The sequence below is a fragment of the Aptenodytes patagonicus genome, chromosome 16 (genome assembly GCF_965638725.1).
Source record: "Aptenodytes patagonicus chromosome 16, bAptPat1.pri.cur, whole genome shotgun sequence".
Taxonomy (NCBI): Eukaryota; Metazoa; Chordata; class Aves; order Sphenisciformes; family Spheniscidae; genus Aptenodytes; species Aptenodytes patagonicus.
The window spans coordinates 13,890,933-13,917,913 of NC_134964.1; the positions used below are offsets into that span (position 1 = coordinate 13,890,933).

Sequence of the window (26,981 nt, forward strand, 5' to 3'; positions counted from 1 at the left end):
GCAATCCCTACCCGTTACTGACTGGAAGTTTATGATATCTTTATTTTTTCACCTAAGAAGTGCCATACAACATCTCCCACGAGGGACACCATCCCATTAACCCTGTGAGTAGGAAATCTGCTCTGTGAAACAAATTAGAAAATTTGGAAGGCAAGCAGGCAGGCAGGCAGGCAGGAAGGAAGGAAGGAAGGAAGGAAGGAATTGTGGGTGCTTTGGTGACACACTGGCAGTTCGCCCCTGCTGTAGCTCGTACTTGAGCAACCAGTGTTCTCTATCAAGTCTGCCTTGCTACACATGAGCTTGAAGCTGGATCTTCCATGTCACACGATCCACTGGCAATTCACAGGGTGATTCACAGTATGCATTCACAGGCGTGCTCTGCTAATCCAGACAGCGTGGCTGATAACACCAGCATGCTGCAAATCCCACAGGGACTGCTTTTTCAAAGTCATCTACCAGAACCACAAACTCTATCCCATCTTTCTGGGCTTAGCAGAAGAGTAGTAGGTTCAACTCTGTCTCACGGAAGCATTTTGGAAACAGTTGAGACAGGGTTTGACCCCATCCTGGCCTTTGATGTTTCTGGGGGTGGCTTATTACTTTACCGGGGACGTGTTAAGTATTGAACTTAACAGTATGTGTAATACCTGCATGAAACAATGGTTCCAGCAGCAACTGGGGGAAAAGCCCACATTGGCTGGGAACAAACACTGCGGGGCCCAGGTCAAGGAATAGTTTTCTGCCAAGCCTCAAAGAGATAGCTGAGGTCTGAGGTCTGGCAGCCATGTCCACTGGCTGGTATGGATCAGTATCCTTCCTGCAGTGTGCAGGGCCAACAGACACCTTCCTGCTTGCAGGCGGTCACAGGCTTCACTGCCAACAGGAAGCACAGTGTGACACAAGGAACCAATGGGCAGGCCCAAAGTATGTTTGATCTGTGCTTTGTAGTTGGTTGTATTTAGGGTCATGTCTGGTCCATAAAATGACAGGCATGCCAGAATGGGAAGGAAACGTTGTTGTTGTGCACAGGCACATCAGTTTCTTTCAGTCAGGCCCATTCAGCAGCACAGACTTTGTGCCTTCTGGTTGCTGCATGGGGTCTTGCTAAAGGCAGAAGGTTTGGAAGAAGTTGCTCAGTCACCAGTGCTGAAGGTAATCCCTTCAGCTAGCAGCTATCTAGACCTGTCAGCAGGGCACGAGGGGTTGGGGGGTGGGAGTGTAAAGAAGGAAGGCTTGGCTGGAGACATTGGTGGAGGAAGGAGTAACTAGCTGAAGGAACTACTGGGAAAGGAGCAGCTAACGAGAATGGCCAGGGTAGCAGGGGCAGCTAGCTGGAAAAACGGGCAGCTCAGTTTAGGCCATGCCATCCCTTGTGGCTCACGACAGTTACGGGACCTCACCTCCACAAGCTGTGCACAGATGTTTTCCAGGAGGAGGAACAGCTGGATGGCTGCCACTTAGTGGCCTGACTAAAACTTCAGAGAAAGAGAAGACTTTACACGATCACTGAGGCACTTCAGGATGGCTTGGGAAAAGAGGGATGGCTAATCCTATTATGTCGCCATGAATACCCCTCCTCAAAATGTCTGTGAAATCCATGGTGCGGCTGCTCTAGGATAACTGCATGGGTAAAGGAATATAATGAGAGTAACAAAGGTACCCAATGCTATTGTGAAAGCATGAGCTGTGTGAGGGTGACCTTGATGCTGTGCTCCTTCAAAGACTTACATGGGAGCTCACCAACTCAGCTACCTTTCTGTACTGGAATTCACTGCTGCCAAGGTTACATTTTACACAGCACGTACTCACCCCCAAGGAGATGCCTTCTTGAACTTTGCTGGTTGATTCCCACATGGTCCAACTGAGTTTGCTTCAGTTGCTTCTCTCTGGGCAGAAAAGAAGACCAATGGGCCTGAAATGGAGGCCAGAGGCTTGCAACCATGCTTCTTTTCCTGTTATTGCAACTGGCCAGGAGGTCCTGTTCGGCTTGGTCCAGGGTGGAAGGAGTGGAGGACCCAAGCAGGAGGCCTGAAGGTGGTTCTGTGACAATGACATGGAGATACTGGGCCTGGAATTTCCTTCTAACTAGACAGGTTACAAGGCTGACAATGCTGCCTTAAGAATTAATTATCATTAATTTCCAAAAGGAAAAGTTACAGCTTATGGTTATGAATGGTGGGCAGGCTGAATGGGTAGCATGACTGGGAATGGGACTTCTCCAGTGTTCATTGCTGTTTCTGTCTACTTTGTATTACAGTGAAAAGTTTAAAGCTGAGCCTGGAACAGTGTAATGCTCAACCCTGTCACCACCACCACTGGGCCTGACCTACCAAGTTTGTACCATATTTGCGCTACCAGACAACTGACAGAAAGGACAAGAAGACACATCTGGTGCCACTTGCAGAAGTCACACAATGGTGGGGACATCACTGTTTAATGGAGAGTTTTTGTGGTTTTTTAGCTGAACTCACTAGCAGAAGTGTTCTCAGTGCAAAGACTTAACCTCTATATGCAACAGTTTGGAGAATTTTGCTTGCTTTCCGTATTCCTCCTGACTATGACTTGATTAATAGCAGTCACCTTTCAAGGTATGTTTTGCTCCATCACACCAAACACCGCCCACACATCTGTAACTGCTTTATGTTAACTTCCATTGCGTGTACCTGGGGACTAAGGTATCAATGCAGAGCTATTAATAGACACAGGTCAACTTCCATGCTGAGCACAGAAATTCCAAATAGAGCTCCATTGCAACTGCAGTTTCTTCTTCAAGAGGTAGCCAGCGCACACATTCATGTTGTAGATTTGTATCTGCTGCTAGCACTTGACCAGAGAAACGTTCTGTCAAAGGACAACCTCCCCCAATACCTTCCAGCTACATGCAAGGTTAGGTGGGACAGTGTGTTGCGTGCTACAGTTCTTCTGCACCCTGAGCAGTCAGGCAGCCTTCCGCATCTTCCTTTCTGGAAGCTGCTGTCTGCAGTTTTCTGGGTTCTCCTTTACGGATCTCCTAGTCTTCCTCTCACCTACAGATGGTCTTCTCTTGGAATATTTTTCCTTCTAAATCTGAATGGAAGTCAGCTCATTACCTCTCCTTGACTCTGCCCACAGTCAGATAGCCTCACATTACTTATACAGGAATTCTCTTGGAATTATTTTCATCCTTGGAATTATTCTCATTGTTTAAATAGAGTAATAAGGAGGACCCTGGGAACTACCAACCAGTCAGCCCCACATCAGTGACTGGTAAGATCATGGAATAGACCTTCCTGGAAGTTATGTCAAAGTCTATCGAAGTCACAGAGGGAGGTGATTAGAGACAGCCAACATGGCTTCACCAAGAGCAAATTGTGCTTGACTAATCTAGTGGCCTTCTACAACGGAGTGACTGCATCAGTGTACAAGGGAAGAGCAACTGATGTCACCTACCCGGACTTCTGTAAGGCCTTTGATACGGTGTCCCGCAACATTCTTGCCACAAAATTGGAGAGTTATGGTTTTGATGGATGCACTGTTAGATGGATAAGGAATTGGCTGGATGGCTGCATCCAAGGAGTTACAGTCAAAAGCTCAATGTCCAAATGGAAACCAGTGGTGTCCCTCAAGGGTTTGTACTGGAATCAGTACTATTTAGTATCCTCATTAATGACATACTAAACCAGATTTAGTGGGGGAAGGGGATGGAGTTCTAAGCACTTGAGAAGAGCCAGGGGCTGCTGAGGCATTAGGAAGCAACAGGGAAACATCTGTGAATTGCCTCAAGGGAATTAGGGCAAACTCCTCTAAAAAGGGGATGTGGCCAATAGCCCTGCTGAAGTGCCTCTATACCAGTGCATGCAGCATGCGAAACAAACAGGAGGAGCTGGTAGCCACTGCCCAGATGGAAATCTATGACCTGATTGCTATCACAGAAACTTGGTGGGATGAATCGCGCAATTGGAGTGCTGTGATTGATGGCTATAAACTATTCAGAAGGGACAGGCAAGCAATGAGAGGTGGGGGAGTTGCCCTCTGTGTCCAAAATGGGATTGATTGCACGGCGCTACTTTTGAAGAACAGCAATGCGCAGGTTGAGAGCTTATGGGTGAAAATTAGAGACCGAGTCAACAAAGGAAACTTTGCGGCTGATATCTGCTACAGGCCACCTGATCAAGAAGAGGAGGTTGATGAAGAGTTCTTTCTTCAACTGCAGGAAGCATTACGCTCACAGGCCCTGATCCTGATAGGGGACTTCAACCACCCGGACATCGGCCGGAAAAGCAGCACAGCAAACTGCAAGCAGTCCAGAAAACTACTGGAATACGTTGAGGACAACTTCTTGGTACAAGTGATGGAGAGCCCGACCAGAGGAGAGGCACTGCTGGACCTGTTGCTCAGGTTGCAGAAGAACTTATCAGAGGGGTGAAGACTGGAGGTAGCCTGGGCTGCAGCAATCATGCCCTGGTACAATTCTCAATCTTGAGGGGTACAGGACGGGTAAAAAGTAGTGTCAAGACCCTAAATCTCAGAAAGGCAAACTTTCGTCTGTTTAGGGCACTAGTGCATGGGGTCCCTTGGGAAACTGCCCTCAGAGATAAAGGAGCGAATGAGAGCTTGGAGATATTTAAAGACATTTTTCTTAGGATGCAAGAGCTCTCAGTCCCAACGTGCAAGAAGTCGGGCAGGGGAGGCAGGAGGCCAGCTGGGCTAACTCAAGACCTCTTAGCCAAACTAAAACACAAAACCACAATGCATGGCAGTGGAGGCAGGGATATACATCCTGAGGAGATTATAGGGATATAATAGGCCTGAGAATGCAGGGAAGGGATCAGGAAAGCCAAGGCACAGCTGGAGCTGAACTTGGTTAGGGATGTGAAAAGTAACAAGAAGGGTTTCTTCAGGTACATAGGGCAACAAAGGAAGATGAAAGAAACGGTACCCCCTCGATGAGCAAAACAGGAGTCCTGGCTGCAACTGATGTGGAGAAGGCCTTGGTCTTCACCGGCAAGTGAAGTAACCCCAACGACGGGGTTACAGCATTGGTGAATAAGGGAAGAGCGACTGACATCACCTACCTGGACTTGTGCAAAGCGTTTGATCCTGTCCCGCATAACATCCTTGTCTCTAAAATGGAGAGACATGGATTTGATGGGTGGACCACTCAGTGGATAAGGAATTGGCTGGATGGTCACACTCACACTCCGTTGGCTGGATGGTCAACGACTTAATGTCCAGGTGGAGACCAGTATTATTTAACATCTTTGTTGGGGACATGCACAGTGGGATCGAGTGCACCCTCAGCAAGTTTGCAGATGACACCAAGCTGAGTGGTGTGGTTGATACTCTAGAGGGAAGGGATGCCATCCAGAGGGACCTGGACAGGCTTGAGAGGTAGGCCTGTGCAAACCTCATGAAGTTCAACAAGGCCAAGGTCCTGCACCTGGGCCGGGGCAATCCCAGACATGGATACAGGCTGGGCAAAGAGTGGATTGAGAGCAGCCCTGTGGAGAAGGACTTGGGGGTATTGGTGGATGAAAAACTGAGCATGGGCCGGCAATGTACGCTAGCAGCCCAGAAAGCCAATCACATCCTGGGCTGCATCAAAAGAAGTGTGGCCAGCAGGTTGAGGGAGATGATTCTTCCCCTCTACTCCGCTCTCGTGAGACCCCACCTGGAGTACTGTGTTCAGCTCTGGGGCCCCCAGCATAAGAAAGACATGGACCTGCTCAAGTGGGTCCAGAGGAGGGCCATGAAGATGATCAGGACGCTGGAGCACGTCCTGTATGAGGACAATCTGAGAGAGTTAGGGTTGTTTAGCCTGGAGAAGAGAAGGCTCCGGGGAGACCATATAGCAGCCCTCCAGTACTTAAAGGGGGGCCTACAGGAAAGATGGGGAGGGACCCTTTATCAGGGAGTGTGGTGATAGGACGAGGGGTAACGGTTTTAAACTGAAAGAGGGTAGATTTAGATTCAATATGAGGAAGAAATTCTTTACTGTGAGGGTGGTGAGACACTGGAACAGGTTGCCCAGAGAAGTTGTGGATGCCCCCTCCCTGGAAGTGTTCAAGGCCAGGTTGGATGAGGTTTTGGGCAACTTGATCTAGTGGAAGGTATCCCTGCCCGTGGAAGAGGGTTTGGAGCTGGATGGTCTCTAAGGTCCCTTCCAACCCAAACCATTTTATGATTCTTTTCCATGACTCTATACATGGCAGGAGTGAGTGCACCCTCAGCAAGTTTGCAGATGACACCAATCTGAGTGGTGCAGTCGATACACCAGTGGGAAGGAAGGCCATCCAGAGTGACCTTGATGGGCTTGAAGAGTGGGTCCATGTGAACCTGATGAAGTTCAACAAGGCCAAGTGCAAGGTCCTGCACCTGGGTCAGGGCAATCCCCACTATCAGTATATACTGGGGGATGACTGGATTGAGAGCAGCCCTGCGGAGAGAGGTGATTCTCCCCTTCTACTCTGCTCTCATGAGACCCCACCTGGAGTACTGTATCCAGCTCTAGGGCCTCCAGTACAAGAAAGACATGGACCTGCTCGAGCAAGTGCAGAGGAGGGCCACAAAAATGATCCAAGGACTGGCACACCTCTCCTATGAAGAAAGGCTGAGAGAGATGGACCTGTTCAGCCGGGAGGTGAGAAGGCTCTGAGGAGACCATATTGGGGCCTTTCAATATATAAAGGAGGCTTATAAGAAAGATGGAGAAAGACTTTTTACCAAGGCCTGTAGCGACAGGACAAGGGGCAAAGATTTTAAGCTGAAGAGGATAGATTCTGGTTGGATATAAGGGAGACATTTTTTAAGATGAGGCTGGTGAGACACTGGAACAGGTTGGCCCCAGAATTTGGGAATGCCCCATCACTGGAAGTGTTCAAGCTCAGGTTGGATGGGTCTTTGAGCAACCTCATCTAGTCAAAGGTATCCCCACCCACAGCAGGTGTGTTGCACTAGATGATCTTTTTAAGGTCCCTTCCATCCCAAACCATTCTATGATTCTGTGATTCTATCCTCTAACTTCTGCATGTTCATGGGAGTCAGAGATTGCCCAGAGAGGCAGGACTTCAGATGCACCCCTGCGCTCACTGTTTCCCGCTGGTTGTTTCTGGGCTCCTCCTGGGCAGGGCACAGGGTGTTTCCATCAGCCTCCCCATGCCCTGTGCAGGGAGCCCAGGGGTGAGCTCTGGGTTTGAACTCCAGAAAAGGGTGTGCTGTAGTGCCAGAGCCCTCCTTGGAACAAGCTCTTCATACACAGGCCAGTGCCTGACGCTGGGTATTACCTTGGATCACAGGCATCATTTTTCTGACCTTGCCCCCGTGTTATTCACCGAGCTTTATCCACTGAGCTCTTTTAATAACCAAAATGCCAACGGCCAGGAGAAGAGCGTGTTTAGATCTGACAGTGTTTAAAGCAGCTCAAGTGACAGTGCCCTTTTCCTAGAACTAGATCAGTCACTCTCCAGGACTACCAGCAAATTCCCCCGTTCTCAGCGTATCAGCATTGTACAGGACGGCCTACCACTTCTAATACTCTGATATAGGCAGCAATGGGTTGATAGCTTTTGTTGCTGGAACTGTATGACTGTGTAAATGTGCAGGATAATTGTGATGGGATGGGAGTGCTGGACTGAGGATGTATCAGCGTGCAGAGGATCTCGGACTGTATGCTGTGTGTGTGATTGTGTGTAGAGTTGTGTTTGGGTGGAGGGGTGGTTTTTTTGGAGTTGCAGGTAGTGAAGGGTTACAGGGACCTCCCCTGCTTCCTGACTTGGTTGAGGACATTGCTTCATATACGTTGACAGTGGTTACCTACATGAGGAACAGGTTTAAGCTGTTTAGAAGTTTACTTTGCATTTTTGGCTCTATCATGTTCTTAAAAATCTGTACTAAAGGTGGAGGTACAGTAAAAACTTTGTTGATTACTTTAGTGCTAGTCACTAAATATTACACATTTATACCTAGTCAGCTCTGTACCTAATGCATTTTTTTGTGTACCCTATCTTTCAACGGGAACGTTTAGAAAAGAAATGCAATTCTTTCTTTGTCTTGGCCTGCATCTTAATTCCCAAGATTGTCGTATGTAGGAATTTGGACTGTAACACTATTTGTTACTCTCATTTCAAATATTAGATGAACATAAGAGTTAAATTAATTTAACAAGAACATTTTAGCTTTTTTTCACACAGTTTATCTACTGCCCTTAATGCATTTCTTCATTAGCCTCAGAATATCATGAGGAAAACATTAATGTTATCGGCACAATGCAAATGGAAGAGTTGCAGCACAGACATGCAATAAAAATCTGCCTTGAGTCCAGGAGGAAAACACTGGAAATGCAGCAATAGAATCCGTAAGTCCTACATCCAAGTTCTCCAAGTGCCTTGGCTAATTGAGATTCTCTCCTTAAGTCTCTTGTCAAATTATTTATAGTCGATACATTCACATCATTGGTAAGATACAAAACATTTCTAAATATATCTGGTCAAATCAAATGACAATTATGCCCTTAGTTAAGTTTGCCAGACAATGCTTTGCCAAAAAATGTTTGCCAAAAAATGTTTTGACCGAAGAAAGAGGAAGAATCCAGAGCATCTGCCAACCAGACTCTATAAAAGTGTCTTTACAGCTCTCTGCCCTGTCTCCAAGAAAAGTTTCAAGGTAAGTGTGCTGGGTCTAGTGATTTGCTGAAATTAGGCATCCCCCTTTACTGCATATTATGCAGTATATTCTTCCCTGTGAAACTGGTTTCCAAAGAAGTTTTTCCATCTGCTTGCAAGGCATCTGTATATTTTCTACATATAGCTTTTTTTGAATTTTACATAAAAATAAGAAGGTTCCTTTAACATAATTCATATTCTCAAATATGACACTGTACAATCTGTACAATCTGTTAAGCCAATGTACGATCTGTACAGTGTCACAAGACACAAATAACAGCAATTCTTAAAAGGTTATTCTGTATTATTCAAGGATGAAAACAATACTTTTCTCTTCTGGGTTTAAATCACTAAACAAGAGGAAGGCTTGTTTTGCTATTTTTAGCAATTCTAGTATGTGCTTAATTTTAAAACATTAGAAAAGGCTCCTTGCAAGCAAGGTACATTAATGATCTATTGATGCTACATTTCTTTTCTTCCACAGGGTTCTCTGCTGACGTGCCTTCAATAAAGTGCAGACATGACCTCTGCAGATTCTGAGATGGCTGCCTTTGGGGAGGCGGCTCCTTATCTCCGAAAGTCAGAAAAGGAGAGAATCGAGGCCCAAAACAAACCTTTCGATGCCAAGACATCGGTCTTTGTGGCCCATCCTAAAGAATCCTTTGTGAAAGGGACAATCCAGAGCAAAGAATCAGGGAAGGTCACTGTCAAGTCTGAAGCAGGAGAAGTGAGTAAAAAGCAAGGCTTCAATACTGTGTGTATTCCCAGTTTCAGCTCTTAGCTGACATACATGCATCTCTTTCATCATCTGACAGACCCTGACCGTGAAGGATGATCAGGTCTTCCCCATGAACCCTCCCAAGTATGATAAAGTTGAGGACATGGCCATGATGACCCACCTCCACGAACCCGCTGTGCTGTACAACCTCAAAGAGCGTTATGCAGCCTGGATGATCTACGTAAGTACCAGCAGCAGTCTTCCTTTGGGTAGCAGGAGGAACTGCTCTGCCAGGCTAAGTGGAAGCCAACGTGCTGTCTCCCTTCCTCACAGACCTACTCGGGTCTCTTCTGCGTCACTGTCAACCCCTACAAGTGGCTGCCGGTGTACAACCCAGAGGTGGTGTTGGCCTACCGAGGCAAGAAGCGCCAGGAGGCCCCTCCACACATCTTCTCCATCTCTGACAACGCCTATCAGTTCATGCTGACTGGTGAGTTGCTTGGTTTTCTTTAAAATTATTTGGCTATGAACACTCGCAGAAGAGAAAAAAAGTCTTTTCACCGCAAAATAGTTCAGTTTAATGGTGTTGGTAGGGTAGATGTCCTCTCACCATTGGAAACATTTTCTTTACTGGACACCATCATTGAGATCATGTTTCTAACAATCAACATTAGAATTTACTGTCCAAGATATTTGGGAGGATATGGTTTAACGCTGAATACATTGTCAGATTTTCCTTCGAAGTAATTTCGATAAACTTTTAAAGTTCTGTTTTTTTCTTAGTTGAGAGGCTTGTTCTTTGAATCATTTGCTTTGCAAGACTGAAAGTCACTAGGGTGGAATTCCATAAATAAGATTGGGTGTAAAGGGAAAGGAAATTCAACATTGAAGCCAATACTTCCTATGGTGGTTTTACAAAAACTCAGGAAGCAGTCTTAGTGAGACATTACAGTGAAACCTGCTCGGAAAATTGATACTTCCTCCCTCCATCTCAGAAACAATTTCTTCTTTTCTAGTCATTATTATAAATGGAAGTAATAAGAAGGGTAGTGAAAACTTTTCTAGCATTGTCTAAATCTCCAGACTTTCAAGAAAGAGCAGATTAGTCAGAAAAATATTAAACAGAGAGGTATTTTTTAATTTGTTAAAATAAATCTTGTTCCCCCCCTCCCTCCCCAATTACTGTATTTAGTTCTGTAATATTCAGAGTGATAAGAAGGTTAATTGGAAGAGAATACTATGAAAATGGAACAATAATAAATTGATGTTTAGTTAGTGTGTCTTATCATGGCAGTATTTATGTAAGTCATCCTATATTTACTCTTGCTGACACCTTCAAGAGATGTGCAGGAACTTGGTGAACACAAAGCCAGACTTTTCCACTGGGAGTTATTTACCTAACGGCTTAGTCTCTTTAGACTGCATGCAGATTATTGGAAAACAACATCCTAGAGGCATAGAAAAAATGTAAATCATCTGGCAAAAAGGACTTTCTTTGAAAGCTAGTCCAGCTACGCAGCCTATTAAGGTAGGTTATTAAACACACATAGACTTTCTTCAAAACATAACTCTGGCTAGTTAACTGTGCAAACATATGAAGGCATGCAAAATTAAAGGTTTGAGAACATCTTGCAGCACTCATAAAAGCTTATACTTATTTCTTTTTCAAATACATAAGGAGCAGAAGGGCTTAAAATGAGTCTGTAGAGTCTGTACTGACACAGTCAAAATTTAAAAAGACAACTTGGAAAATATGTCGTATCAGAACAACTAAATGCAATTTTCATTTGTTTACCTTAAAGCAGTGTGGGAAGTATTCATTTCTGAAACTCTTCCTTATAGTGGGGTTCATTAGAGGAACTTCGTCTGATTGAAGTGTCCTTAAAAAAAACCCAACAATAAAATAAACACTAGAAATCACCAGGACAGAATTCAACCAGGCATTCCAGTGGAACTCTACAGATCAAAAATTCTCACTGAAAATTGCCTGGAAAATGACGAGTGTTACATTAACTTTTAAAAAGAGTTGTGAGGGAGTTTTAAGGAACAGCATACCAGTAAGCTTGGTTTTCGTAAAAGGCAAACTGCCAGCAATTTCTAAACAAGGCAATTACTGAGCATGTGAATATATGTGACATACCAAGAAAAAAAAGATGTATTTTTTTTAAAGGGAAGTCTTGCCTTATAAAACTACTGTTTTTTTTTTTTTTAACAAAGGAGGGCTGGTTAAGGTAACCTATCTAAATTCAACAAAGATCTTCAGTACAGTTGATAAAGCAGCTATTCTTAGCATATTTTTTTATGCTTACATTCACTACTAGCTATAGAATTGAGAAGGTTCAAAAAAAACTGCTTAAGAAAAAGGAAGACATGGTAAAAATAGTTTTTTTCAGTTTTCGTAGTGCAAAGATTTTATCAAAGAAGTAGCACTGGGATCTGTTCTGGGACTTCTGCTGTTCAACATTTGTTTAAATGATCTGGAAATGATGACAAGCTTTCTGATTTGACAAAGTCCTTCATGCCAGTAAATATGAAGTCTAACAGTGAAGAATTTCAGATGGACTTTATGACATTAAATGATGAAATTATTATTCAGTGATGTGGCAACAAAGTTTGGTCAACAAGAAAGTAAAACAATGGACATAGGAAAAAAACACAAAAGATGGGCTCATTGCTGACAACTACTGCTTCTATTATAGATATCCTTTAATGTAACTTCAAAAATTTTGGCTCAGTGATCAGTAACCTACAAAATAGCAAGTTGAAAGGTGGAGATCACTGAGCAAGAAATAGAGACCAAAACAGAAAACAACATTATATCATGGTGGTTACCCAAGGAATGTCCGCACCTTGTGTACTGTATGCATTTCTGCCCTTCCTTTTTCAAAAAAGAATGTAGTAGAAATGGAACAGGTCAAGAGAAAGATGAAAAGGTTTCCTAAAAGCATGGCAGGACATCTGCTCAGGTAACTCTAGAGAAATGATTTGTGCTACTTTATAAAACTATGCATAGCATGGAGAATATGAATAGACAAGGAAAGAGTACATGAAAAATCAAGCTCAGCACCAACCACGTTTTTTTCCTTCACACAGTAAGTGGTTCAAAAATGGAGCAGACTGGATGATAAAAGTTGAAGCAACACAAAAAGAACTGAGCATGGGTTAAAAAAACAACCAGACAAAATTCTGGAAAGCAAACTCAGCCCAAGCTATTGCACACAAAAACATCAAATCTAGCTCTGGAAGTACCAAAATTTCAATTTTTTAGAGTATGGGAGAGTATTCTGGTAAAAGGTTGCTACATGCTTATGATGTTTTTGTGATTTTCTTTTGGCAACAATTGATTGGCCACTGACAGAAAAACCATCTAGGGGGGCCTATGGACTGATCAGGAGTGGTTCCTATGTTATAAATTTTATGAGAAGCACCTGCTCCAGTTCACTTTAGCTTACAGATAGTTCAATTAATCAGTAAATCTACAAAAATACTCCTTAGTTGGAATCCTTTTCATAAAGAAAATGAGCAGCTTGACATGAAAGAATATCCAGAAAAAGAAGCGTGTATACTATACCTGACATCCACATCCGTGTTGACATGTCAGTTTCCCAGCTACAGCTGGGAACTTTAAAATGTTCAAAAGGAATTAAGGGTGAAGGAACACAGATTATGAAAGGAATTAGCTGCCTACTGCTAGTGCATTTTCTAAAAGTCCCAGGAATATTATATCCAGGATATTCATTATACATAGTAATAATCTGTTTCTGCCTCCTTCACAGATCGCGAGAACCAGTCAATCCTGATCACGTACGTACACTCCCTGCCCGGGTCCCTGCGGGGCTGCCCGGTGCCAGGGGCCCTCCTGCCTGACCACACGCTCTCTGCCTCTCTCTTTGGTTTGACAGCGGAGAATCCGGTGCAGGGAAGACTGTGAACACAAAGCGTGTCATCCAGTACTTTGCAACAATTGCAGCGAGTGGCGAGAAGAAGAAAGAGGAGCAGCAGTCAGGCAAAATGCAGGTGAGTCAGGAAGAACAGACTGAACATTTGGCATGTAATTGCCACGTCAGCTAAACGCTGTAACTGAATAATTATCGTCCTGTAGAGAATGCTTGAGGGTGAAATCGTTAATTAATAGATGCTAGCTTGCGTCAATGCTTTCCTCTGTTCCTGGCATGATTTTTGGAAAGGATGACCAGCAATAATTATCGTCCTCAGGGAACGCTGGAGGATCAAATCATCAGCGCCAACCCACTGCTGGAGGCCTTTGGAAACGCCAAGACCGTGAGGAACGACAACTCCTCACGCTTTGTAAGTTGTTGCTTTGGAGAAAATCTCTCCCTCTCATTACAAGATAAGTGATGGCCCCAGCAGTATGCCACGTAAAGGAGACGTCAAAAGAACCCATCCAGGCTGAAATGCTGCTGCTTCTCCTTAACAGGGCAAATTCATCAGAATCCACTTTGGAGCTACAGGCAAACTGGCTTCTGCGGACATCGAGACTTGTAAGAGCCTCTCCTGGCCTGATCCCATTCCTTCCCAAATTCCCACCTCCATGTGTGTTCCTGTGCCTAACTCTGTCCTGCTGTCCTTGCCAGATCTGCTGGAGAAGTCCAGAGTCACTTTCCAGCTCAAGGCAGAAAGAAGCTACCACATATTTTACCAGGTCACCTCCAACAAGAAGCCAGAGCTAATTGGTAGGCAGGATCATTATGTCTTTTTGAGGATGATCTCTGAGCAAGAGTTCCCTCTATTACCTGGTTGGCAAAACTAAGCCTGTGCCTTGCCTTTTCCTGCTTTCAGACATGCTCCTCATCAGCACCAACCCTTATGATTTCCACTTTGTGAGTCAAGGTGAGGTCAGTGTTCCCAGCATTGATGACCAGGAGGAGCTCATGGCTACAGATGTAAGTAACACAGCAAAAAGGTACCTTCTGTACATGTCTCGAAGGTGACATAGATGACCTCTTAAGGACATGTATTTTGCTTCATTTCTTTGACTGCAGAGTGCCATTGACATCCTGGGCTTCACCGCTGATGAGAAGACAGCCATCTACAAGCTGACAGGGGCTGTCATGCACTATGGGAACTTGAAGTTCAAGCAGAAACAACGAGAGGAGCAGGCAGAGCCCGATGGCACAGAAGGTATCAGCAAATTCAGCAACTGACTTGTTCAAAGAACTCCTCTGTTTGCAGAGATGGTATGTTAGGCTCCAAAGACAGGCCTTTGTTGGCTTGAGTCACCACATAAGACACTGAGGAAAAACATCTTTGTTCATCTAATGCAGAGGTGCTTCCCAGATCATGGGAACTACCATTATTTTATCCAATGAGTACTCCCCAAACACACACAGCCTGAAAGGAGGAACTTCAACTTCAACACAGGATATCTCTCTCTCTGTAAAGCCTTCAGCCACTAAGACACCACGATGTGCAATCACATTTTTGGTGAAATAAATCCTGCATTCTTTGCTATGCAGAAATCCACCATCCACAGAAAAGGAACGTGCTGCATGCATGCCTCATCTATTTCCAGAAGCTTTTGGGGTTCTTCTGGGAACTTCCAGATTCAAGCTATTCCTATCCAAGCCATACCTGTTCTTGCTTTCAAAGGCGGCCATCATTAGCTTCCAGAATTTACATTCCTTCTGTATGAGACCAGACCAACGCTTTTCCATTTCTAGAACATGAACAGCAGAGTTGTTCACACCGACCAAATTCTAGCCATTGTCCAAAGATAAATACTTCTTTTCTCTCTCTCTCTCCCCCCCTCTTTAGTGGCTGACAAGGCTGCCTACCTGATGGGCCTCAACTCAGCTGAATTGCTAAAAGCCATGTGTTATCCCCGAGTCAAGGTTGGGAATGAATACGTGACCAAAGGTCAAACTGTGGAACAGGTAAAATCTGGAGGTTGAAAATACATGGCTTGAAAGTGTACTTGAGGATTCTTCTTTGACCCTAGGAGGTAACTCTAGTCCTTTCTTCTCTGCTTTAGGTGCACAATGCAGTTGGTGCCCTGGCAAAAGCTGTCTATGAGAGGATGTTCTTGTGGATGGTTGTTCGTATCAACCAACAGCTGGATACCAAGCAACCCAGACAGTACTTCATTGGTGTCCTGGACATCGCTGGCTTTGAGATCTTTGACGTAAGGAACAAGGATTTGGCATCATAGTCAAGGGAGGGCCAGGAGGGGTCATGAAGACTCAGAAACACACTTCTTTTTTAAGAAGATTCAGATCCTCCTCATCTGCAGTTTTCTAGAAACCCGTCCCTCTTCTCTGTCACAGTAGCACCCTCAAATGGCTTTACTAACACATACTTTGATTCTAACGTTGTCAACAGGTAGAAGAAAGCTCTGCTTTCTGACAAATGGTGTCAGAGGCCCTTGAGCTTGCAAAGGTCTTAGGATTTGCAAACAAAGAGTCAGCTCTAGGACTAAGGCTCACACAGATGTGGGCCAAAGGTGTGGATGCTCTTGGAAGAGCCAAGGAAAGGGTAGTGCTATGGGAAAGTTCACCACATGTTTCCTGTGTTGTGAATGGAGTGATGAAGTTAGGACTTCTGTGCCAGAGCAGAGATTGTTGATCTGAGGACAGAGGAATTCTTGGGTGGGACACTGAGGAGGTTTCCACTCTCTGGCAGGTCAGAGAACTGAGACACCTACACGATGCTGCAGCTAAGGTTACTGAAGGATTTCCTTTGAGTAGCACGGTAAAAAAAGAAATGGTACTTTTAGCTTGAGTTCAAAAGTAATAGTAATAATAATAAAATCCTTCAAGGACAGTAAATTTTACAATAGAAGTCCTGCTAAGGAAACACACACTGTTACAGTGAGCTTAGGAGTGGTGTTTCAGCTGGGAAACTTCAAACAGCATAAGGAGAATGCTAGCAAAACCCTGTGGTGTTTGTCACTCCTTGAAAACCTGTGTACCTCTCCTTGCTTTGGGCAGTTCAACAGCTTTGAGCAGCTGTGCATCAACTTCACCAATGAGAAACTGCAACAGTTCTTCAACCACCACATGTTCGTGCTGGAGCAGGAGGAGTACAAGAAGGAAGGAATTGAATGGGAGTTCATTGACTTTGGGATGGACCTGGCTGCCTGCATTGAGCTGATTGAGAAGGTACCTTTTCCATACAAGTGTACGATGTATTTTGGAATTCTGTGATGTTTCTGAGCCAGATTCAGCTCAGAAAGAACTCACAGCCAGGCATTCAGTGTCAGTTAAACAAAATATAAAACAATTCTAACCTGAACCAGACAGACATTCTTACCAGTTGCGTGAAGACAGGCTGCAGGAAGGTAAGGGAAGGCAGAAACAAGCTCCCTGGCTGAGAACAAGTCCTGACAAACTTAGGCCCTTATCCAGGCTGAGATGCTACCAGCAACGCACTGGTACCTTTGATGTTCATAGCACATGCTTCACATCATTATCATCTTTCTCTGTCACTTCTTGTGGTACCTTCCAGCCCATGGGCATCTTCTCCATCCTGGAAGAGGAGTGCATGTTCCCCAAGGCAACTGACACCTCTTTCAAGAACAAGCTCTATGACCAGCATCTGGGCAAGTCCAGCAACTTCCAGAAGCCCAAACTTGTCAAAGGCAAGGCTGAGGCCCACTTCTCCCTGATACACTATGCTGGTACAGTGGACTACAACATCAATGGCTGGCTTGAGAAGAACAAAGATCCCCTGAATGAAACTGTCATTGGGTTGTACCAGAAATCATCTCTGAAGACACTGGCTTTACTCTTCGCCAACTATGGTGGGGAAGCAGGTAAGATCAGTAAAATCCATTTCCATATGTTCATACTGTACAAAGGGGAATCTCAACGCAATGTTAAAGGCATCTGCTCATTTTCTTCAATTCTGTAGAGGCTAGTGGTGGTGGTGGCAAGAAGGGTGGCAAGAAGAAGGGTTCTTCTTTCCAGACTGTCTCAGCTCTTTTCCGGGTAAGTACAGAATTCACTACCTTATTATTAAAAATACCCACTGAAATAACAGAAGAGTTCAGCAGAATTGCTGTGAGAAGGCAGCCCTGTAATTCCCTGAGCGGACTTTGATTCATATTTATTGAAGGAGGTTTACACCAACATAACCATGCATTTCAGTCAAGATACTGAAAGATTCAGTTTTTATATGCAAATCTTATATAAGCATGTATTGCTTGTAAGCTTTATTCTAAATTTCACCTTGTAATCTCATAGGAGAATTTAAACAAGCTGATGACAAATCTACGCAGCACTCACCCCCATTTTGTACGATGCATCATCCCAAATGAAACAAAAACACCTGGTAAGGGGATCTAATAGGGGGAAAACTCAGGCCAGAGAACCTCTTCTCCTGCGTATTAAACAGTGGAGTAGTCACTCATGGATGGTGTTTGTTAGGTGCCATGGAGCATGAGCTGGTGCTGCACCAGCTGCGATGCAATGGTGTGCTGGAAGGGATCAGGATTTGCAGGAAAGGATTCCCCAGCAGAGTCCTGTATGCTGACTTCAAACAAAGGTGAGAGCGCTCCACCTTTCTCCCCATTCTTTTCCTGTTCCACACCTTCTATGTCCTAAATTACTTAAATTACTACACAGTTTAGTGTATACACTCTGTAATCAAATCACATTTCAGTAGTCTACTACTGGAAAACAATGAGGTTACATAAAAGTTGCCTTGACTTTCCATCCACTTCACATCCGAACAACAATACATGTTTCCACCCAATGTCCTAAAAATGCCTCTGAACTGTCTTTAGGGAGGTCTGCCCCTATCAATGACGTAGTCAGCTGTTGCTGAAAATGACCAGCTGAGAGCCGTTGCTGAGAACAGGCTGAGTATCCTAACACAAATGTTGAGTTGTGTTAGTAGTAGTACTAATAGAAGTATCCCTGAGAAGTAATACAAAAATGTTTCACTACCAGTTCACGATGATATGACGTGGGTGATGATCAGGATTCCCTTGGACTCTGAGTTAACAGTACGAAATCTTCACTGACACTGTCTTGAAAGAATGGACTGTCTCTCTAATACATGACATTACTCAGTCAGACAGTCAGCTCTTGCTGAGAAGGCTGTGGGGTTCAGTCGCAGTGGTGGTTTCAGTAATGCAGATTTCTTCATGTTCTGCTTTCTCCTACAGATACAGAGTGCTTAATATAAGTGCTATTCCAGAAGGTCAGTTCATGGATAGCAAGAAGGCTTCGGAGAAGCTTCTTGGGTCCATTGATGTGGACCACACCCAATACAGATTTGGTCACACCAAGGTAGAATAAGTCCTACATTCAAACACTGTGTGCCTCTGTTATGCACTACTTGAGACTGATGTGTTACAATGTTCCCTTTCTTAAGGTGTTCTTCAAAGCTGGGCTGATAGGTCTGCTGGAGGAGATGAGAGATGAGAAACTAGCAGAGATTATGACCAGGACACAAGCCAGGTGCAGGGGCTTCCTGATGAGAGTGGAGTATCGGAAAATGGTGGAGAGGAGGTAGACATTTCTCACCCACGTATCATGTTCTCACAGGTCTTGGCTAATTGAGTCTAAATTCACCACCCACAGAATGTGCAATAGCTATGTGAATTTTACTTCAGGGACTCAATCTTCTGTATCCAGTACAATGTTCGTGCATTCATGAACGTCAAGCACTGGCCCTGGATGAAGCTGTTCTTCAAGATCAAGCCCTTGCTCAGGAGTGCAGAATCTGAGAAGGAGATGGCCAACATGAAACAGGAGTTTGAGAAAACTAAGGAAGAGCTTGCAAAGTCTGAGGCAAAGAGGAAGGAGCTGGAGGAGAAAATGGTGACCTTACTGCAGGAGAAAAATGATCTGCAACTCCAAGTACAGGCAGTGAGTATCACCGTTCATGTGTCCCTGGGAAAAGAATGATATACAGTCAGAATGCTTCTTACCCTAGGCAGGGACTTGCAGGAAGCTGACAAACGTGCAGTAGAAAACAGTCTAAATGACACACACTAACGCTGGGTAAACAGGCACTGACGGGGGCGTGGCGAGTCTCATGGCAGCCCCACATGAGGCTCGGCTTTCCCGCTGTCTGAGGAAGGAGCCACGTAACGCTAGCCAACACGTAATCCACAGCAGAGAGCTCTGAACTGGAAGGGAAGTATCTCCATCTAGTCAACTTTCAAAGCAGTGTATCTGTCTAGCAGAGTAAAGGCAAACCTGAGAAGGACCCACTTTTCCTACTGACAGCTACACTAGAAGGCCTTGATTACTTTCAGAAACAAACTCGGTTAGGAAAAGGCAGTTTCTTCACACCAAACAAAACACCACTTGCTCCACTAAATTATTCTCACAAAGCCTTTACTCCCCAAATATTACGAGGTTCATGATGAGTCAATTAAAAAGAAGACGCTATTGAATACCTTTTCTGCCAGGAAAAAAGACTCCAAGCCCTTGCTCCTGCTGAAACTAGTAACTGAAGTGACCGCTGTTCTGTTGTGCTTGTGGGTGCATGAGGTATTCTCATAGCTACTCTCTCAGTGAGGCATTTTTAAGAGACACAAAAAATTTGGAATCAATGTTGATTCCAGAGGAACAGGTTTCCCAGTAGAGACCGGGCAAGATCTTCCAGTTGCTGGAGTGGAAGGCCAGGTTCAGCCCCCACTTTAACACGTGCCTACTCAGTGATACAAAAGACAGAGTGGAGAAACTTCAAAACATTACAACCCCCACAAACCTGTGTCTCCCCACCAGGAAGCAGATAGCTTGGCTGATGCTGAGGAAAGATGTGACCAGCTCATCAAAACCAAAATCCAGCTGGAAGCCAAAATCAAGGAGGTGACTGAAAGGGCTGAGGATGAGGAAGAAATCAATGCTGAGCTGACAGCCAAGAAGAGGAAACTGGAGGATGAGTGTTCAGAGCTGAAGAAAGATATTGATGACCTTGAGTTAACGTTGGCCAAGGTTGAGAAGGAAAAGCATGCCACCGAAAACAAGGTACTCACACAGTGAGTCACATAAAGGGTGAAGGGAGAGATGCCTCCCACATCAGCCTGGTATCCTCAGAGCGAGGCTAGGTTTGGAACATACCAGGAGCATCACAACGGGGCAGCTAGGCAGCCCAAATAAAAAACAAGCTCCTGGCTAAGCACTGCAAAGTGAAAAGGTCGCTGCAGTAGCAGTCAAGCCTTCTACACAGACTTTTGTAACTTTCTTACAATCAACAGGTGAAAAACCTCACAGAGGAGATGGCAGCCCTGGACGAGACCATTGCCAAGCTGACAAAAGAGAAGAAAGCCCTCCAAGAGGCCCATCAGCAGACACTGGATGACCTGCAGGCAGAAGAGGACAAAGTCAATACTCTGACCAAAGCTAAGACCAAGCTGGAGCAGCAAGTGGATGATGTAAGCACACGTGTAGCTAAATGAACAAGAAAACTTTGTAGAGGAAAGCGTAGCCAGCAGAGCACTGATGGTCTTGCTCTTTTTAGCTGGAAGGGTCCCTGGAGCAAGAGAAGAAACTGCGCATGGACCTTGAGAGAGCTAAGAGGAAACTGGAAGGAGACCTGAAGCTGGCAAATGACAGCATAATGGATTTGGAAAATGATAAGCAGCAGCTGGATGAGAAACTGAAGAAGTAAGTGTGGCTGTGGGGCCCCTGAGTGCTGGGCTGGGGCACTTGTCTTTTTTTCTTTGAGCTCTAACCCACTTTGCTTTGCCCAAAGGAAAGACTTTGAAATCAACCAGATCCAGAGCAAAATCGAGGATGAGCAAGCCCTGGGCATGCAGTTACAGAAGAAGATCAAGGAGCTGCAGGCAAGTCTCTCTTCCTTCTCTTCTGCCCTTCAGAAATACAGCAGGTAGGAGGAGGGCCCGGGTGTGAAGGGTCCGTAATGTTCCCCAGGCCCGTATTGAGGAACTGGAGGAGGAAATTGAGGCAGAGAGGACCTCTCGGGCAAAAGCGGAGAAGCATCGGGCTGACCTCTCCAGGGAGCTAGAGGAGATCAGCGAGCGCCTGGAGGAAGCAGGAGGGGCTACCGCAGCTCAGATCGAGATGAACAAGAAGCGTGAGGCAGAATTTCAGAAGATGCGTCGTGACCTCGAAGAGGCCACGCTGCAGCACGAAGCCACGGCTGCCGCCCTGCGGAAGAAGCACGCGGACAGCACAGCTGAGCTTGGGGAGCAGATCGACAACCTGCAACGAGTGAAGCAGAAGCTGGAGAAGGAGAAGAGCGAGCTGAAGATGGAGATTGACGACTTGACCAGTAACATGGAGTCTGTCTCCAAAGCCAAGGTATGGAATTGCAGTAGAACATGCTCACAGGGCCAAGGTATGGCACATAGGCTACATCTACCAGTCACGTTCTCATAAAAAAAATCCCTGCTGTGAGGATAAGGCAGAGTCCAGGTGTCCATCTCCTTTCCTTCCTTGTGTTGGCTATCTAGGCAAATCTGGAGAAGATGTGCCGCACTCTGGAAGACCAGCTGAGTGAGATTAAAACTAAGGAGGAGCAGAATCAGCGCATGATCAATGACCTCAGTGCTCAAAGAGCTCGTCTGCAGACAGAGTCAGGTGAGACATCCTTATTCCTGAGGTGCCATGGGAGGATCTGCACACCATGAGCATACCACAGGGTGCAAAGGGACAACTGGTATAACCTCTCCAGGCCACTCCTGATTATATGCGTTTACAGGCAGAAACTGTCATAGTATTAATAGTCTAGTTACTTTTCTTCATTTTACTTTTCCCAGGTGAATATTCACGCCAGGTGGAGGAAAAGGATGCTCTGATTTCTCAGCTGTCTAGGGGCAAGCAAGGATTTACCCAACAGATTGAGGAACTCAAGAGACATCTAGAGGAAGAAACAAAGGTCTGGAAGTACCCTACTGTCCACAACATACATCACGAAAACACATGTAGTACTGGAGGGAACACCAGTAATGGACATACCCCAACTCATAAGCTAGAGAGGGAAGGAAGTGTAATGATTTTGATGCTGGAGGAAGTCATCCACAAGGCTTTCGTGAGATTCTGACGATACTCTCTAAGACAGGATTCAGACACATACGTCGTAACATTTACAGAAACAGCAGATTACTGTCCCCAGAGCACTTGTCACTAACACATCCTGATCCTCCAGCAGGAGGATCTGATGAAGGCTTCGTCAGCTCCCAGCTTTGCATTTGCCTAATTAGAGTTCCATTCTAATTTCACTGCCAAGAGGCATCTCAAGACAAGTATTCCGGTTACCATTCCCAATGTCCCCACAGGCCAAGAATGCGCTGGCCCACGGCTTGCAGTCTGCTCGCCACGACTGTGACTTGCTCCGGGAACAATATGAGGAGGAGCAGGAAGCCAAGGGGGAGCTGCAGCGCGCCCTGTCCAAGGCCAACAGCGAAGTGGCCCAGTGGAGAACCAAATACGAGACGGACGCTATTCAGCGCACGGAGGAGCTGGAGGAGGCCAAGTACGTGGGAAGTGGGATGTCGAAAGGCTGGAGAAGACTGAGACTGAGACTGTCAAGGGAAATTGGAAATTGGAGTCTCTGAGAGCGGGTTAGGACAGGGGTGGGACAAAGGCAAGGATATACTGTCTTTGTGGTAGAGGGGAGAGAGGGAGAGAGAAGAAAAGTGTGCTGTGGCAAAAGTGTAGATTGGAAGGACAAACGTAGCCTTCAGAGCTAGAAAGCCTAAGGCAGGCCAAATACTCAGTAGGTGCTAGGACACAGAAGTGATAGGCCCTTTAGGCTGCATGCAGTCTTGGAACAGAAAAAACGCTGTGAAAAGTGCTAGGCTGAAAGCCCCCAAAGTGGCCAACCGCCCTCTTATGAACAGTACAAAATTGTCTCCCCTCTGAGCTCTAACCTGGAGCTGTGCTTATCTCCTCCCAGGAAGAAGCTGGCACAGCGCCTGCAGGATGCAGAGGAACACGTTGAAGCTGTGAATGCCAAATGTGCCTCCCTGGAAAAGACAAAGCAGAGGCTGCAGAATGAAGTGGAGGACCTGATGATTGACGTGGAGCGGTCAAATGCTGCCTGCGCAGCTCTGGATAAGAAGCAGAAGAACTTTGACAAGGTCTTTTGGGCTCCAGGCCTGGGGTTCCCGAGCAGAGCATCCCCTCCTGATTGCCACATCCACACTGAGGTCCTGTTTCTCTTCAGATCCTGGCAGAATGGAAGCAGAAGTATGAGGAAGCGCAGGCTGAGCTGGAAGCCTCCCAGAAGGAGTCTCGCTCTCTCAGCACGGAGCTGTTTAAGATGAAGAATGCCTATGAGGAGTCCTTGGACCACCTGGAAACGCTGAAGCGTGAGAACAAGAACCTGCAGCGTAAGTCCCTGGCCCTCTGCTCCTGGCAGGGCTTTCTCACAAGCTTGTCTACTGAGCATTCCACCTGGGCCTGTGCCTGCAGGTCTGCGAAGATGGCTGTCACCTTGGTGTGGCAGGGCCCTTCCCATTCGGCTCTGTGCCTGACCATGCCATTGGTCTTTGTTCCCACAGAGGAGATTTCCGACCTCACGGAGCAGATTGCCGAGGGAGGAAAGGCGATTCACGAGCTGGAGAAAGTCAAGAAGCAGATTGAGCAGGAGAAATCTGAAATCCAGGCTGCTCTGGAGGAAGCTGAGGTACACACAGTGCTAATAAATGGTGTCCGGACTGAAAGTATGGGAATAGTTATCTGCAGACATGGCAATAAAGCAAGCCTAGATTTCATGAAGTACTGCATAAGTGATCACTTAGAAAGGAAGCGGTAGTTTAAGTCACTGTTCCTGCTGACTTGTCCAGGCCTCCCTGGAACATGAAGAGGGGAAGATCCTGCGCCTCCAGCTTGAGCTCAACCAGGTGAAGTCTGAGGTTGACAGGAAGATAGCAGAGAAAGATGAGGAGATCGACCAGATGAAGAGAAACCACCTCAGAATTGTGGAGTCCATGCAGAGCACCCTGGACGCTGAGATCAGGAGCAGGAATGAAGCCCTGCGGCTGAAGAAGAAGATGGAGGGAGACCTGAATGAAATGGAGATCCAGCTGAGCCATGCCAACCGCGTGGCTGCCGAGGCACAAAAGAACCTGAGAAACACACAGGCAGTGCTCAAGGTTTGTTTAGCAAAGATACATATAGAACAATGTCTTACCTTACGTTTTCAAAACTCAAGAGTGCTGTGCCACCTTGTAATTTCTCTTGTGTCTCTTCTACAGGATACCCAGCTACACTTGGACGATGCTCTCAGGACACAGGAGGACCTGAAGGAGCAGGTGGCCATGGTGGAGCGCAGAGCAAACCTGTTGCAGGCTGAAGTTGAGGAGCTACGGGCAGCCCTGGAGCAGACGGAGCGGTCGAGGAAAGTGGCTGAGCAGGAGCTTCTGGATGCCACTGAACGTGTGCAGCTCCTCCACACCCAGGTCAGGCACTCTGCTGTAAGGTAATCCCATCAACAAGGGATAACAAGGAATGTGAGTGCTATGCATCTTGGAAGTGATTACTGTGTAAACACTTGAAGAGCTATGCCGTAATACGGCCAGTATAGCCAGCCACCCAGTCTGGTTTGCTGCTATGGCTCTAAAGAGGACTCTTGCATTAAAGACTTTCATAAACAACACTCGCACTTTCAACCGGATGTGGAGGCATTAGGTCTAACAGTACAAATCACGCCTTTCCTGTTGCACAGAACACCAGCTTGATCAACACCAAGAAGAAGCTGGAAACAGACATTGCCCAAATCCAGGGTGAAATGGAGGATACGATCCAGGAAGCCCGCAATGCTGAAGAGAAGGCCAAGAAGGCCATCACGGATGTGAGTCGGGGGCTCCTTTCACTGCTGATGGTGGATGTATTCTCCCCCAAACTCTCTCCAGCCCCAAAATGGCTTTGTCCCTTTGCTCTCATCAGGCAGCCATGATGGCAGAAGAGCTGAAGAAGGAGCAGGACACCAGCGCCCACCTGGAGAGGATGAAGAAGAACCTGGACCAGACGGTGAAGGACCTGCAGCACCGTCTGGATGAGGCTGAGCAGTTGGCACTGAAGGGAGGCAAGAAGCAACTCCAGAAGCTGGAGGCCAGAGTGCGTAGGGCTGGTATTTGTGCATGAGTGAACATGTCACGTTAAGCAGCCAGCAGGGAAGCTCCAAAGATGGGCTTCTCATTGCAGGTGCGGGAGCTGGAGGGGGAGGTTGATGCTGAGCAGAAGCGCAGCGCTGAAGCCGTGAAGGGTGTGCGCAAGTACGAGAGGAGGGTGAAGGAGCTGACCTACCAGGTAAGGCAGGAGGCCTCCTTGGGCTGACACAGTTTTCTCACAGCAAGTCAGATTTTGTGCACACAATCCCCATGGGGAATTGTTAAGCTCACATGATGCAGAACCAATAATTCATTCTCTTTCCTGCTTACCGACCACTCTAGTCTGAGGAGGACCGGAAGAATATTCTCAGGCTGCAGGATCTGGTGGACAAGCTGCAAATGAAGGTGAAATCCTACAAGAGACAAGCTGAGGAAGCTGTAAGTATTGCTTGGAGAATGGGCAAGAGCCACCTTCCATCGAGGCAGCATGCTCATTGAGATGAGTATGAATACCAGGGAAGGAGCATGAAGGAAACTCCCAAGAGACAACGGTCTTGGCCACGCCGGTTTACTATCATGTCATGAGGCCTTGCTGAGTTCTGGGCCCCCTGCAGTCAGGGATGAGCTGAGGGAAGTTCTGCAGCCTGTTTTATGCAGGAGGTCAGACTGAACAAACCCAGGGGCCACATCCACTGACTGAGAAGTTCATGCATCTCTGCTAGTAATCAACAGCAGAAGGCTTCAGGGTCTTTCTCAATCAGTCACACTGATAGTTGGGCAGCAAGACGTGGGAGAATAAGTACACAAATGACAAATCCAAGTGACAAAATAGCTCCTCAAGAGTGGCACAGTACTGGTGAAGCTTGTCAGAGTGGGGTCCTGAATAAGGGAGGATGAGGAGGTCTGTGTGAGGCTTATGTGTAAGCAGTGGTGGGTGGAGGATGGAAGTTTGTGCCTTCCCCCGGGGAAGGGCCGCAGTCCCGCAAGGCCGAGGCGCAGGAGGAAAGAACCCCTGCCCTGGGCTCCTCACCACCGACTCCTTCTCCCCACACAGGAGGAGCTGTCCAATGTCAACCTCTCCAAGTTCCGCAAGATCCAGCACGAGCTGGAGGAAGCCGAGGAGCGGGCTGACATTGCAGAGTCACAGGTCAACAAGCTCCGAGTGAAGAGCCGGGAGATTCATGGCAAGAAGATAGAAGAGGAAGAGTGAGGATGTCATGAGGCAGCAAAGTGACCTGAGGGCTGCACAAAATGTGAACCTCTTGGTCGCTTTCTTCTGCAATGAGTCTTTGTACCCACCTCAGTGTCTATAGAATAAAGCCTGTAGATTCCTTTGCATACGCATCATGACCACCAGTTTTCATTTGTTTCTCTTTTTACTAGTTAGGTCTATATCATCATTAGCTTTTGGGCACAGATTTGGTTTATAACTTTTGTGTACCTATGTCACAGTACAGCTTTTTCTCATCTAGTTCCTTGCTGCTAATCCCTTCTTTATTACTTAGTGACTGGGGCATGTATAGAAATTTAACTTCACATGAAGAGAAATCAAGGAGAATAATTACTGACAGTGACTCCTGCCAGTTGAGCCTTCCTACTGTTCTGTCCCAAACAACATCTTATGTTATAC

At 46.1% G+C, this 26,981-nt stretch overlaps 1 protein-coding gene across 1 annotated transcript; it reads left to right on the forward strand.

Annotated features, from left to right (window-relative positions):
* Nucleotides 1-8,590: 8,590 nt before the first annotated feature.
* Nucleotides 8,591-26,695, forward strand: LOC143167981 (myosin heavy chain, skeletal muscle, adult). The gene is made up of 39 exons (XM_076353982.1): nt 8,591-8,640; nt 9,124-9,366; nt 9,455-9,598; nt 9,691-9,847; nt 13,134-13,161; nt 13,260-13,374; nt 13,573-13,665; nt 13,796-13,859; nt 13,953-14,051; nt 14,158-14,261; nt 14,361-14,499; nt 15,133-15,251; nt 15,350-15,499; nt 16,305-16,475; nt 16,822-17,128; nt 17,227-17,303; nt 17,559-17,646; nt 17,742-17,859; nt 18,485-18,608; nt 18,694-18,830; nt 18,935-19,190; nt 20,058-20,300; nt 20,531-20,707; nt 20,794-20,939; nt 21,028-21,118; nt 21,207-21,596; nt 21,749-21,875; nt 22,055-22,173; nt 22,574-22,770; nt 23,194-23,377; nt 23,464-23,629; nt 23,801-23,925; nt 24,086-24,394; nt 24,497-24,700; nt 24,967-25,092; nt 25,188-25,358; nt 25,446-25,550; nt 25,694-25,789; nt 26,406-26,695. Exons 2-39 carry the CDS (start codon nt 9,160-9,162, stop codon nt 26,559-26,561), a joined length of 5,829 nt encoding a protein of 1,942 aa, XP_076210097.1. The 5' UTR covers nt 8,591-8,640; nt 9,124-9,159; the 3' UTR covers nt 26,562-26,695.
* Nucleotides 26,696-26,981: the final 286 nt, after the last annotated feature.